Source organism: Hetaerina americana, unplaced genomic scaffold, assembly GCF_022747635.1.
Source record: "Hetaerina americana unplaced genomic scaffold, ioHetAmer1.1.p SCAF_220, whole genome shotgun sequence".
In the NCBI taxonomy this organism is placed as follows: Eukaryota; Metazoa; Arthropoda; class Insecta; order Odonata; family Calopterygidae; genus Hetaerina; species Hetaerina americana.
In genome coordinates, this window is record NW_027286787.1 from 231,364 (window position 1) to 244,383 (window position 13,020).

General features: G+C 38.5%; 1 protein-coding gene across 1 annotated transcript in view; it reads left to right on the plus strand.

The window, feature by feature from the left end:
- LOC139689360 (uncharacterized) overlaps window positions 1-13,020 on the plus strand; it is a 77,519-nt gene that overhangs the window by 40,842 nt on the left and 23,657 nt on the right. Inside the window, exon 8 of the mRNA XM_071586441.1 lies at window positions 7,095-7,173. Coding sequence (XP_071442542.1) covers window positions 7,095-7,173 — 79 coding nt within the window. The remainder of the gene's footprint in view (window positions 1-7,094; window positions 7,174-13,020) is intronic.

The following is a 13,020-nucleotide window of genomic DNA, read 5'->3' on the forward strand; positions in this document are numbered from 1 at the left end:
GTACTTCCTCATTTGTTTTCTTCTCTGTCCATTTCACCTTCTCCATTCTTCTCCACACCCACATTTCAAGAGCCTCCAATCTACACATCCTATTATCCCACTTCAATGGCCACGTTTCCGCGCTGTACATAGCTACGCTCCTTATCAAAGTTTTTACGAGTCTTTTCTAAATATCCTTTCTCAACGTCCCTGTCATCAACTCCTTCCTCCTTGTGAAAGCCTCTGCCTAGCGATATTTTCTCCTTGTGTCCCTATTGCCTTGACTGTGTTGGTCTAAAACACATTTAGGACACGTAAACTGTTCTACCTGATCTATTGTTACCCTCCTATTGTAATGTTTAGCTTATCCTTTTTCTTTGTGGAAAATCGCATAACCTTTGTTTTATTAATGTTGATTCTCATCCCATACCTGTCGTACTGAATTTTGAATTCACTCCGCAAGGCTTGCAAACCCTTGGCTGACTGACAAACTAAAGCTTGGTCATCAGCAAACCTAACTGATTTTACGAATTCCCCGCCCACTTTCATTCCTGCCTCCAGTTCTCCCCATGTCTCTTTAACCATTTCTGCCACATATGTATGCGTTGAACAGCAACGGTGATAATGGGCAACCCGGGCTTACACCTCTTCCTAACTCTGCCCATCCGGACTCCCTGTTCCCCACTTGCACCTGAGCAGTGTGAGATGTCTGCAGGTTGTGGATTAGCCTCCTGTCCCTCCAGTCTATTCCTATTTTCTGCAATGTACAGGATGCAGCGGTTATCTCCGGACAATTTCTATTTGAATTTCCCACTGTATTGTAGTTCCACTGGAGGTCGTGATTATCGTTCTTGAAAGCCATAGGTATCTAGTAAACAGTCATGACCTAACAATGGCCAAGATTCTATGTACAAGTACAGACTACAATCGAAGAGCCTCTATTAATGGGAGTGTTCGTGCTGGGCGTTCGTCCAATGAAATAGTTCGATTCTTTGGTTGCCCCAGATCAACTGTTTACGTTATTGTGGCTAAGTGTAATGCTTTGGAGAAGTCTAAGGGAAGGTTTTGCTGACCTGGCAAGGAAACCTCATTCAAGGAAACGCGTGTCACAAACTGCGGCTGTCATCCAGAAGGCGCTGATTTCAGAGGACCTGGGGCGATCGCTGAGGATATTGGTGTCAGAATTAATGTAAACAAGGGAACGATGCATCGGAAGGCAGAGGAGGACCTACGATACGAGTCGTATACAATAAACATACAAGTCGTACGCAATAAAGGTGTGACAAATGCTGTCTGAAGCTGCCTAAACAAAGTGGATTGCTCGCTGCTACCTGCTATTGTGTTCTCCAAAAAATGATGCTGTGGGGCGAATCAAATTCTTTTCTGATGAAAAAATTTTACTGTTGACACGAAGATCAACCAGAGAAATGATCACTGGCTAACCCACAATCCCAAGGGCGTCCCGATTGTTGCTTAAACAAAATTTCAGGCTAGTGTTCACGTCCTAGGTGTTGTGTCCAGTGACAGTGGTATCATGCCACCAGATTTCCTTGAAAAGGAACAAACTATCACAAAAGAACTCTATATGCAAATTTTGAAGAAGGTCATGAAACCTTGGATCTTAACTGTGGCCTCAGGGAGACAATATGTCTTTCAACAGGACAGATTCACCAGCTAATACGAGTGAGTCATTTAGTCCAAAACTGGCTCTCAAACAACATTATTGACATGTTCTCGTCAAAGGAGTTCTGGCCCTCAAATAGCCCAGACTTGAACCTCCCCGACTATTCTGTTAGGAGCGTAGTCGAAAGAGTTGCCAATAAGACGAGCCACCTTTATGTTGCATCTCTACACACCGCTATCATAGCAGCATTCACACTGCAGCATAGCAGCTGTCCTAAAGAGTGCGTGCGATTGATTCAGGACAAGATTGGAGGTGGTCATTGCAGCTAAAGGGGGTTACATCAAGTAATATTATCCTTGACAGTTTCCACTACTTGTATGTAAAAGGTTTTTCATTTTCATTTGTATTTTTTTAATAATTTTGCTTTTGAACTAAAGTTTCATTTGTCTGGATTCAAGCGCTGAACCCTGTATGTTAAAATCTCCTGAGGTACCGTGGATTAAGGCGCGGTAATCTGTACTCATTAGTTTTTCCCTATTCACTCTGCCAAACACCTTTTCAAAATCTACCAAACAGTCAAATACCTCCTGGTTGTATTCTATATTCCTCTCAACTAATAATCTCATTACTGCAATGGCATCACACGTACCTCTCCCTTTCCTAAACCCAAAATGATCTTTCCCTAAGTAATCATTTACCCTACTCTCTATCCTTTTGTTGATTATTTTGAGAACAAATTAAGCTATGTGGGAAATCAAACTTATTGTTCTGTAATCCTCATATGATGTAGCCTTTACTTTTTTCGGAACAGGAACTAACACTAATGTCACAAAGTTTTTTGGCCAGATTCCTTCCTCATAGATACTACAAATCAGTCCATGTAGAGTCTACCTCCCACATTTTCGTGAACATATCAGTAGTTCCAAAGGAACATTTTCTACGCACACAGCCTTATTTGATTCCATCTCCCTTAATACCCTTTCTATCTCATCATCGAATATGCTTACATCTAAGCTATCTTCCTCTACGTCGTGCTCCTTTTCTATGTCTAACCTTGTTGGCCTAAGTTTTCTACCATACAGTGCTTCTGTTTATTCCCTCCATCTCTCTTGGATCTTTTTTGTGCCCATTATTATCTTGCCCAACTTATCTCTAACTGTTAACATAGATCTTCTGTTCTTACTTACCGATAGTTATTTAACTTTGTTGTATAGCGCGCCAATTTCGGCCTTCCTCTGCAGACATTCCATATTCTGAAACTGCATCTTCCACCTTGATTATTTTGCTTTCTTTGTTGCCCATCTCAATTTAGTATTTAACTCTTTTAAATTCATTTTGCCTAACTCTGTGTTTGCATTCTTCAATTTTCTCCTCTCATCCATCTTTGTAATCATCTCATCCATGATCCATGGTTTCCTTGTCCTTTTTCACATTTACGGTTCCTATAGTTTCTTTTGCAGCTTTCGATATCCCTTTCTTGATGCATCCCCATTTTTCTTCGATAGAACTCAGCGCTTTACCATCATCCATAATTTTCTCTACAGCCTGCTGGTACTCCTTCCTTGTCAATCCATATAATGCTTCTGCATTTCATTTCCTAACCCTCTGCCCCTGCCTTATCTTTTTGAAACCAACACCTCACTTCATAACAACTAAATTGTGGTCTAAGTCCGCACCTGCTCCTGGGAATATGTGAAAATTTATCACACTTCCTAAACCTGTGTCTAACCAGAATATAATCTAACTGATACCTTTCTGAGTCACCTGGCATTTTCCATGTATACCTGCGCCTTTTGTGGTGTCTAAACCAAGTGTTGGTGATGTGTAACCCCTGTCTCCTGCAGAACTCAATTGCTTTCTCGACGTGGTCATTCCTCATGCCTAAGCCGTAGTCCCCGACCTCATCACCATCTCTTCCTTCGCTCACCGTCGCATCCCAATCCCCCATCACTATCAAATGTTTCCTCGGAGGAACTTATGCGATTATGTCCTCTTAACTGATCATATATCCTATAAACCTCATCCTCCAAATGGTTGCTTGGTGGCATGTGTAACTGAACAATGACCAAGTTCGTAGGTTCTGCTTTTATCTCTACTAGTAATAATCTATCCGTTACCTGCTCTATGTTGACTACGCTTCTTCCTACCTCTTTATTCAATATGATGACAACCCCTTGTTCCCTCTCGTCCCCGCCACTATATTATTCTATAACTTTCACTCCAGTAATCCCTGCTATCCTTTCATCTCATCTCGCATAAACCTAAAATATCTTTATTTCCTCTTTCTATCTCTCGTTTAATATTCTCTAATTTTGCTGTCCTCTACATTGTCCTGACATTCCACGTTCCTATGCTAACTAATTTAGTCTTCTTATCCTGGATCTTCCGTCCTGCTGCGGTTGGTTTTCATTGGCAAGGGTTCGAGGGATGAAGACCATGGAAGACTTGCCTCTCCTGTTGCCAGGCATGATGCACGGCTGATTGGGCCGAGCCCCGTGGTTGCCAGGACTCAAAATCTCTGTATTGTCCATCATGTAAATTTTGAGAATGATAATTGAGGTGGTTTCCGGTTGCCTTCCTCAATAGTGTTTTTATCGTGACACCATCACTTACTGGCCGCCCCACTGGGGTCGGACGCCATTGCAGCCGCCTCACTGAGGAGCAGACGCTGCACAGACTACCTTTCACCTTGCTCCGAACCTTTGACCCATCTGGCATGGGTGGCTCTACCAGGAGCAATTATCATTATTCCTGCCAGCTCAGCTCTAGGGGTCATCGGAACGCACAAGCCCTTCCACCACATGAAGGTCAACGAATGTCCATGGGAGGGAATCAGCAAATCATGAGGATGAATTGAAAAGTTCTTGGAATGGTGTAGAAATAGACTTACCTCTGTGAAACTTTTTTATTTTTCAATTAAGTCTCTCTGTACACTAATGCACTGTCAGTGATGTTCCAATGTCTTGATCTCATCACTTAAATAAGATTCCTTCAGTCCCCTAAAATACCAATCTACTTTGGCTGTTAGTTCTTTGTTTGAAGAGAATCTCCATCCACCAAGAAAAATTCGTAGTTTGCGGAAGAGATGGAAAACTAATTGAGCCAAACAAGGCTAATTAGGTGCTATGGCAAAAATTTGTGTCTTGGTTCACGAATTTTTCCTATGGCAGCAATGCATATGTGAGGGCAGTTTTTGTCTTGATGAAAGATGCTTTCTTCCTTACAAACCGACCTTTTTTTCATGTATCTTTTGCTGTAGTTGGTCCATAGTATGTCCAGTAATTATTTGACCTCTTGGAAGATAATCTGTCAGCACAATCCCTTTTGCATCCCCGAAAACTGAAGCCATCACCTTTCTGGCCAACTGTATTACCTTTGCTTTCTTTGGTGGTCTACTAATCAACATGTTTCCACTGCTTTGACTGCTTTTTTGTCTCTCGGGTAGTGTCGTTGACCCAAGTTTCCTCTGTGGTCACAAACTGGTGCAGAAAATCTTGTTGGTAGCTCAGAAAATGGGTCAACCATTGTTTGGAAGTTTACATTCTCATGCGTTTGTGATCCTGCATCAAGAGTTGTGGCACCCATCTGGCAGATAATTTCCTCATATCCAATTCCTCTGTTAAAATGTGATATGCCCATTCAGATGACATCCCCAAGGCTTTAGTGATTTCCTGCACTTTCATTCGGCAATCCTGCATAACGATTTCATGCACTTTAGTAATAATATCTGGGGTAGTGGTACATTTTGGCCCACCACCGTGCGAATCATGAACCAAGCTATCCCGACCAAACTTAAACTCATTTGTTCATTGGCAAAAGTTAAATATGAAGGAGCAGAGTCCCCCAGAGTGTTCTGAGAGTCGGCATTAATTTTCTTTGCTTTCATGCCTTTTTCTTCTCAAAACACTGATGCGTTATATGCTTACTCATAAAGTAGTACCTATTAGTATGTGAGAAACTGGTTGGGCTAGTGCTGACATCTGGTGGTGACTCCAAGAACCTTTCAAACTACCCTCATATGAAATAAAGGGAACTGAATCAATTCTGTATGAAGATAGTACTCACGTTGTAATTTATGCTAATTCCATGCATGAGCTGACGAAGACAGTAATTTGGTTCTGAAGTTTGTTTCCCATTGCATTGCATTTTTTATATTCTGTTTTTTTTTAATTTTAATGTTATCAGGGAGATCTTTAGCTTAGTACAAATAAATATAAAACATATTATGTATTGTTGATGCTGAGATAGCATGGAGAAGTAGAGATTATAATATATTTTATTTCATACACAAGTAGTTTGGTGTCAGAATTTGTGGTTGTTGATATTGATCATCAAAGAGAAAAATTAATGAAAATCAAACTAACAGTGAAACAAAATCAAAGGAAAAAAAATCAAATATTGTGGTTAATAGCCTAAAAATATTTATTTTCAAGGAAAGGTGCACAAATATATTTGAGTTGCAATGTAATTATCTGATTCATATCTCCTGGGAATTCCAAGCATCTAATGAAATGAGTAAAAAAATTAATACTGACTTCAAAAATCCATTTTGCAAATCTTCACGCTCTTATGATTCTGAATCAGACCTTGTTATTTAGCCAATTGGGAATATGATAAAATAGAGGTGCTGTCAATGGGCACTAATTGATGCAGCGTTGGTCAATTAGTGGTCAATAACAATGCTTCCTAGCTTTTTTCACAGATTAATCCTTAACTTTTTACTGCTATTTGATGGTCGTTTTTGACCCATCCCTGTTGAGGAAGATTTTTTAATATTAGCTTCTGTGACAAACATTAATTTATTGCAGCTATGTCTACCATTGGTGTACAGACAGTCAACTGAAGGCAACTTAATAATTGTTACCATCTGAGAGAGTTTGGAAATTAATTAATCTCATCAAAGTCTTTTATGCCTGCTTATATTTGTATATTTAAGGACACCCATGGATTGGATGTTCTTCTTTAAGATCATGTACAAACTGAATTGTTAATTAATGAGAAAGTGTTTTACTGGAGTTTTAGTTTTGCGTAGTGGCAGGGATCAACAAAATCCTACCTTTAGCTGGTAGTATGTTGCTAATAATATTTGCCACATTGAGTCTTAATTTACCGAAGAAATTTGCCAAATTGCCAATGGAGCATGGTCCATATTTTCTACAGCTTAATGGCACTGGCATGTAACTTATTAATGAGCTACATTTTGGATTGCGTACTATATTTCTTCTTATGTTTTTCATTACTTGTGATAGTTCCATATTTTTTAAATTATAACTCATGTGAATTTGAGAAGGAAATTCACTTTTTTAGGGCTTAATGTTTGTGTGGTTCAATGATTAATTTTTATCCATTCCAAATTATGAATGATCCTAATAATTAAGTTTCCTGTAATGGTAAATCAAATGGTGTAATGGTTATCATAGCTTAAATTGATTAAAATAGAAAAGAGTTTAAATATCTATTCAGCTGAAAACAATTCTTTTTTATTCCACAGGGGAAATTACCTCTCTCAGGAATAAGTGTTACAAAACTAGAGGACACTGATATTTGCAAGAATGCTTTTGAAATCGCTGGTAAGTTGTTTTCCTTATCATAGTTAGGATAAGGGAACGGACGACATTCCACGAGAGCACACATCCGTGAACTTTGCAGCAAATAAAATCTTTCGGGAAAAGATCTGTGCATCGAAGTCAGGTTTGCATATATGCAAACTTTCTTGGATACTTAGAGATATATATGAACTGTATTAATAGATTGTAATATTAGGAAGGGTGTAAAAGCTTATTTGATTAAACAAGCTAGGGTTAATGAATGTTAATGTGTTCTAACACTAATAAATTTGAAGCACAACGTCTCTTATCAGAGAAAGAGACATTAAATTTAGATAAATTGGTAATACCAATAATTAAACATTTAATGTTTTTTGATACTTACAGTTACTACTTAAATACTCACTTTTGATGATGTGAATTGTTTATTGAGTGCCCCAAGGAAAAAAGGAGCCATTTTACTATTACACTTTTGTATTCGCCATTTAAATGATAGCATTCCAGAAGCCCTTATTATTAATGCATAAATAACATATTCAAGGTTTTAGGAAATCAAGGAGGTAAAAGTTTTTATGGCCTAATTCAGAGCATGTACGAGGTCTGTTCAAAAAGTATCGCAACTTTGGTGTTTTTTCAAAAATTATTTATTTATTCATGAATATGTATTTTGTCACCTTCAAAGTAATTCCCATTAGATATTATACACTTGTGCCTACATTTTTTCCAATCTTCAAAGCACTTCAAAAAATCATGTTTTGTCATCTTGTTCAGCTCCTCCTTCGATATGCAGTCTTTATCTCTTCTTTCATAGCATAGCGTCGTCATTTCATGGGCCTCTTCAGTTTCAGGAACACCAAAAAGTCACAGAGGGCCAGATCTGGGGAACACAGAGACTGCGGTATCATCAGTGTGTTGTTTTTGGCCGAAACTGTGTGCACAAGTAACGATGTGTGAGCAGGGGCATTGTCATGGTGCAAAAGCCAATTTTTGTTCTTCCACAAATCCGAGCATATTTGGGGGATTGCTTTGCACAAATTGTGCATAACTTGCAGGTAATATTTCTTATATACTGTTCTATCCTTGGGCAAGAACTCATGATGCACCACGCCCCTGCAATTGAAGAAAACTGTCAACAAAACGTTCACATTCGACCAAACTTGGCGTGCCTTTTTCCGTCCAGGCTCATGCTGCAGCTTCCATTGGGATGATTGAGGTTTAGTTTCCATGTCATGACCATACACCCATTATTCTTCACCAGTTATGACCCTCTGGAGCAAATTTGGGTTGCCGCGGACAGAGTCCAACACCTCATTAGCAATGTCAATGCAGCACCCAGTGTCATGCCCAAATCATTGGTAATGGCACGAGCCAATCGATATGTTTAGGTCCTCAGCAACTTCTCGAATGGTGATTCGAAGATTGGCCAATACTATTTCCTTCACTTAATCAATGTTATCGTCTGTTGTAGATGTGCTCGGGCAACCGGCATGCTCTTTGTCGTTCACATCTTCTCGGGCCTCTGGGAACATTTTGTACCACCGATAAACATTGCTTTGGTCCAAGGTAGCTTCTCCATATACCACAATTGACATTCCGAATGCGTCCGCACACTTAATTATGTTTGTTTTGTGTTTGTCACACAAAATTTGATACAGATTCTTCGATCCATTTTTTGGAACAGGCAAAAATGTAAGGCAAGCAAAAACACTTCCCAGCAAAACAGCTGTCTACAATTAACTGAACTTTCAAAATGGCAGAACTTTTTGGCATAAGTGAGAGACATAAGTACCAACAAGAAATTGAAAATCAAAGGTACCTAACCCGTGGAAATTCAAAATTTGTAATACATATTGAACAGACCTCGCATTAGGGAAAAATTTGGATAGATGATTTCATGAGATCATTGTTACATCCTATCCCAAAAAAAGGGAATGGAAGTCATTCATGAAGACTAAAAAGCAATAAGTTTGATTTTGCATGCAGCTAATGTAGTTCTCTGGATCCTCAATCGGAGCCAAGCAAGTGATCAGTTAGGCTTCGTTGGTAGGTCTTGATAATTTTTTAGTTATAACAGTCAAGTCAAGACTATTTTGTAGCAGATTTAATGAAGAAAAATTCATATTCATCGACAGTAGTAAAACTGAAAGACAAATTAAACGTTCAGATTAGAATTATGAGGCATATTTGAAAGGTAAGGGCCTTTTTTATATTAAAATATTGCTGGGTCCGAACAAAGTTGTATGCTCTCAGCACGATCTATTGATTGTTTCCATAGCCACTGAAGTTATTGCTTTGATTCAGTAGTTGCTTGGCTGTCCGTGAATGCAGATATCAATGCCTGCAAAAGTTGTTGTTCCCGCCAGTTGCAAAGTGCGTGCTGTGATTCAATGTTTGTGTGCTAAATGAGTGATTATCAGCAGCTCATCCACGAGTAGTTGTGCCTGGATTATGAACAGCCTAAGGTAATGAGTGAAGGAAAGGTTAGACAATGGTGTCGAGGCAACAAAAATGGCCGAATTCATGCTTTAGAATTTGCTGTAGTGGGCATTATTTTACACATGTGACCTAGCATGCACCTAGGACTCTCTGATTTGCCAACCACTGGTGGCTGAAACTTCTCACTTCCATCTGCATTTGTGATTAAAGAGACTGTTTGCTCAGCACCCATCCATGATGTTGTTCCCCTTTGAAGCAGTGTTTTTGCTGGCAGCTCATTAAAGAATAGCCCTGTGTGGTCTGCATTGAGATCATCCTATGGGTCATAGCCTTCAAAGTGTTTATTCAATGCTGACATCCTCCACCAAGCAACAGTCTCGACATTGACACTTCTACTTTTATCACACACAGCCCTGTAGGCCAGTTTCACCAATTTCTAAAGCTATCCAGCCAACCTTAGGATGCTGTGAATATTAAATTCTCAATCTTGTGGTAATTCGCAATACTTTTTCTCTTTGATGATGCCATTCGCGGGGATATTTGACGATCTAAACACTTGAAAACCACTCATTCAGTAATTCTTCATTCTTGGAATTTTAGGCATATTATCTTTTTTTGGACAAATGTTCACATGGGTTGCCTGTACAGAATCAGGTCTTGTTTTTTACTAATGTATTCAATGTAGAGGCCTGCAATCTTAGATGTTCCACCCGATCAATACAGATTCCATCATGAGAATCAAATTGTTTCAAAATTCATATTTTACCCTCATTTGAAAATGTTCTTTTGTACACCTTGTGTCTGTCACTCTCAAATGGAATGATATTGGAGTTCCCGAGTAATCGAGGAAAACTTAACACATGAGAATCTGAGCTACCTTGCCGTTGGACCAGTGCAAACAGTTTTCCAACTTTGTTCCTTGTTTCAAGGTAAAATTTTTTGAAGAGAATAAAATTATTTTTACTTCAGTCTAATTTTGATTCGATAAAACAAATTACAATATTTGTTACTATTCAGGAGCACATCTATGTTATGTCCGTTGCATTGAGGCTGTGCAAATGATCCCAGTTGTCTGTCACCAGTTCTTGTGTTTTCCACACCTCAACATTTTCAGGTTTAAGTCATTGTAATTCCTTATCAATTCAAATAATGTGTGATATGAATAGTCTCCCTCAAGTGCTGTTACAGTGCATTAATAATTTAACTAACTCCTAGTTGGACAAAATACCCATTTCACCGCACAAATCTTTTCCTGGCAGACGTTACGAGTTCAACTAGTTCACATTTGTGTCACTATGGCCTTCTGTATTACCCCCATATTCAAATTCTTCGCTAAAACTGTTCCCATTACTGCTCTCTCTCTCTAATCTTTTTTTAACGTGCACCTGTGCAAAACAAAGTCAAGAAAGTGTTTCATAAAGCCTAATTTACGTCATTGTTTTAGAAATGTGATTTTTTTAAATCTAGTACACAGTAATGCAAATAGTGTGAATAGGAAATCGTGTATATATGAGGTTCCACATAGAAAGGAAAAATAGGACAATGTTATGGGATGTGACAGAAATGTTATTGTTTGCAGGGAAACATAAATTCTGATAATTCAAATATGAGGTTTCACTTCATGTATACAAGACAAGAAAAACTGTGGATGAGGTGGGGAGGTAAGGGACTCGAGTTCTGGAACAAAGAATGACTGTGAGGTGAGAGCAGTAGAGTTCTGCAGTAGACAGGGTTTAATCTTCATGAACACTTGGCCTAAACTCTACAATAGATGTAGGTATACATGTAATTATGAGTTGTACAGTATTATGGATAAGCACAAGTACAAAAGAACAGTGTATTTAGTTTGCACAGCTTACCAGGAGGAGATGTGGATTTATATCTTAATTTAGCACCGATGAAGTGTAATGTCAGATACAAGAGGAAGAAACGGGAAAGACATTTAAGGAAATGGAATGTAGAAATTTTTAAGTGCAGCAAAAGGAAGGAATACCAGGCAACAAAAAATCAAGAGAGTAAAGTGAGAGAGATGGACACAATAGATGAAACGTGGGAATATTTGAAAAAGAGGATGTCCAAACACACAAATGAAACGAAAGGGATAATCAGTAAAGGAGAAAATGACAAGTGGACTATGGATTGCAGACCAAATGATTAGGACGATATACAAGGGAGGGAAATTGAAGAATGCAAACTGAGAATTTGGAAGGAGAAAGTACAAGAAAGGATGATAATAATAAACTGAGGCAATAAACTGAAAGGGAAGAAGAAGCATGGTGGAAGATGCAGTTTGAGCATGTAAAGAGTTTACAAAGAAAGGCTGTACAGAAAAATGAAAGAACTCTGGAAGTAAGAAGAGAAAATGGTGAAAATTGTTAGAGAAATGGCAGGGAAATTATATATTGTACTAAAGAAAGATTCAAGAGAAATGGATAGAATTTATTGAGGAATTATGTGTTAGGGCTATTGGGGCAGAAAATTTAGACATGGAAAGTGAGTGTGGTGTAGATGGGAATGCTTTGTGTCCAGGTGTACTTGATTGAAAGGGCATTAAGCAATTGAAATCAGTTCTGTCTATGGGAAGAGTTTGTATGGACTAATTCCTAGAATTTGTGAGGGAGGAATTTGGCTGGAAGATATTGTTAGATGAGTGTTGGTTCTGATCCCAATGAAGGGAAAATCAACCAGCCATATGGAGACCTTATAGAAGAACAATGCCAATGTAGGGAGAGGAGAAGGAAGGGCGTGTTGGGCTGAATGATGGGAGGGGGGGAAGGAAGGAATTGGGTGGCAGTTCAATGTAATGGTGAGGGAGGTGAGGTTGGTGCCTTTTTGGGTAGAGCTGGGATCACCATTTTGTGTCCATCCAAAACCTACCTCAAACAATAGGTTACCAATGACATTAATTGTGTTTTCCATTGAGCAGAAATTAGCAATTACTAGTCTGAGTTAATATTTCTGCCCCTGATGGTGCTGTACGCGCCATTTCACTTTTTTCAAAATTTTCATGCAAATAGTTCACATTGCTGGCAAAGATTTGTACAAACTATTGTGGTTGCTATTTGTGCTTTCATTTGAAGTTTTCCCTTCTGATTCTTCAAAATATTTATAGGAAACATACTTGGAAAACATTGTAAATTACTTGGAAGCACATGTTAAATGTTTAGAAATGCAATAATATTTTTGAATGATCTAGCATACAAGATGATGATACTCATACTTGTATAATGAAGTGCAAAGCAAAAATATTAAAAATATGCATGGGAATAAGAAATAATGAATATCCAGGTTTTTAGTTGCATTGAAAACAAAGGGATTTTGAGATGGAGCTTGAAAAATACGGCCCAGTCGTGGAAAAACATAATTTCTATTCACATAAACTAGAGGAGTTTTACTGAAATTTAATTGTTATGCTTGTTAGTTAATGCTTGTAAA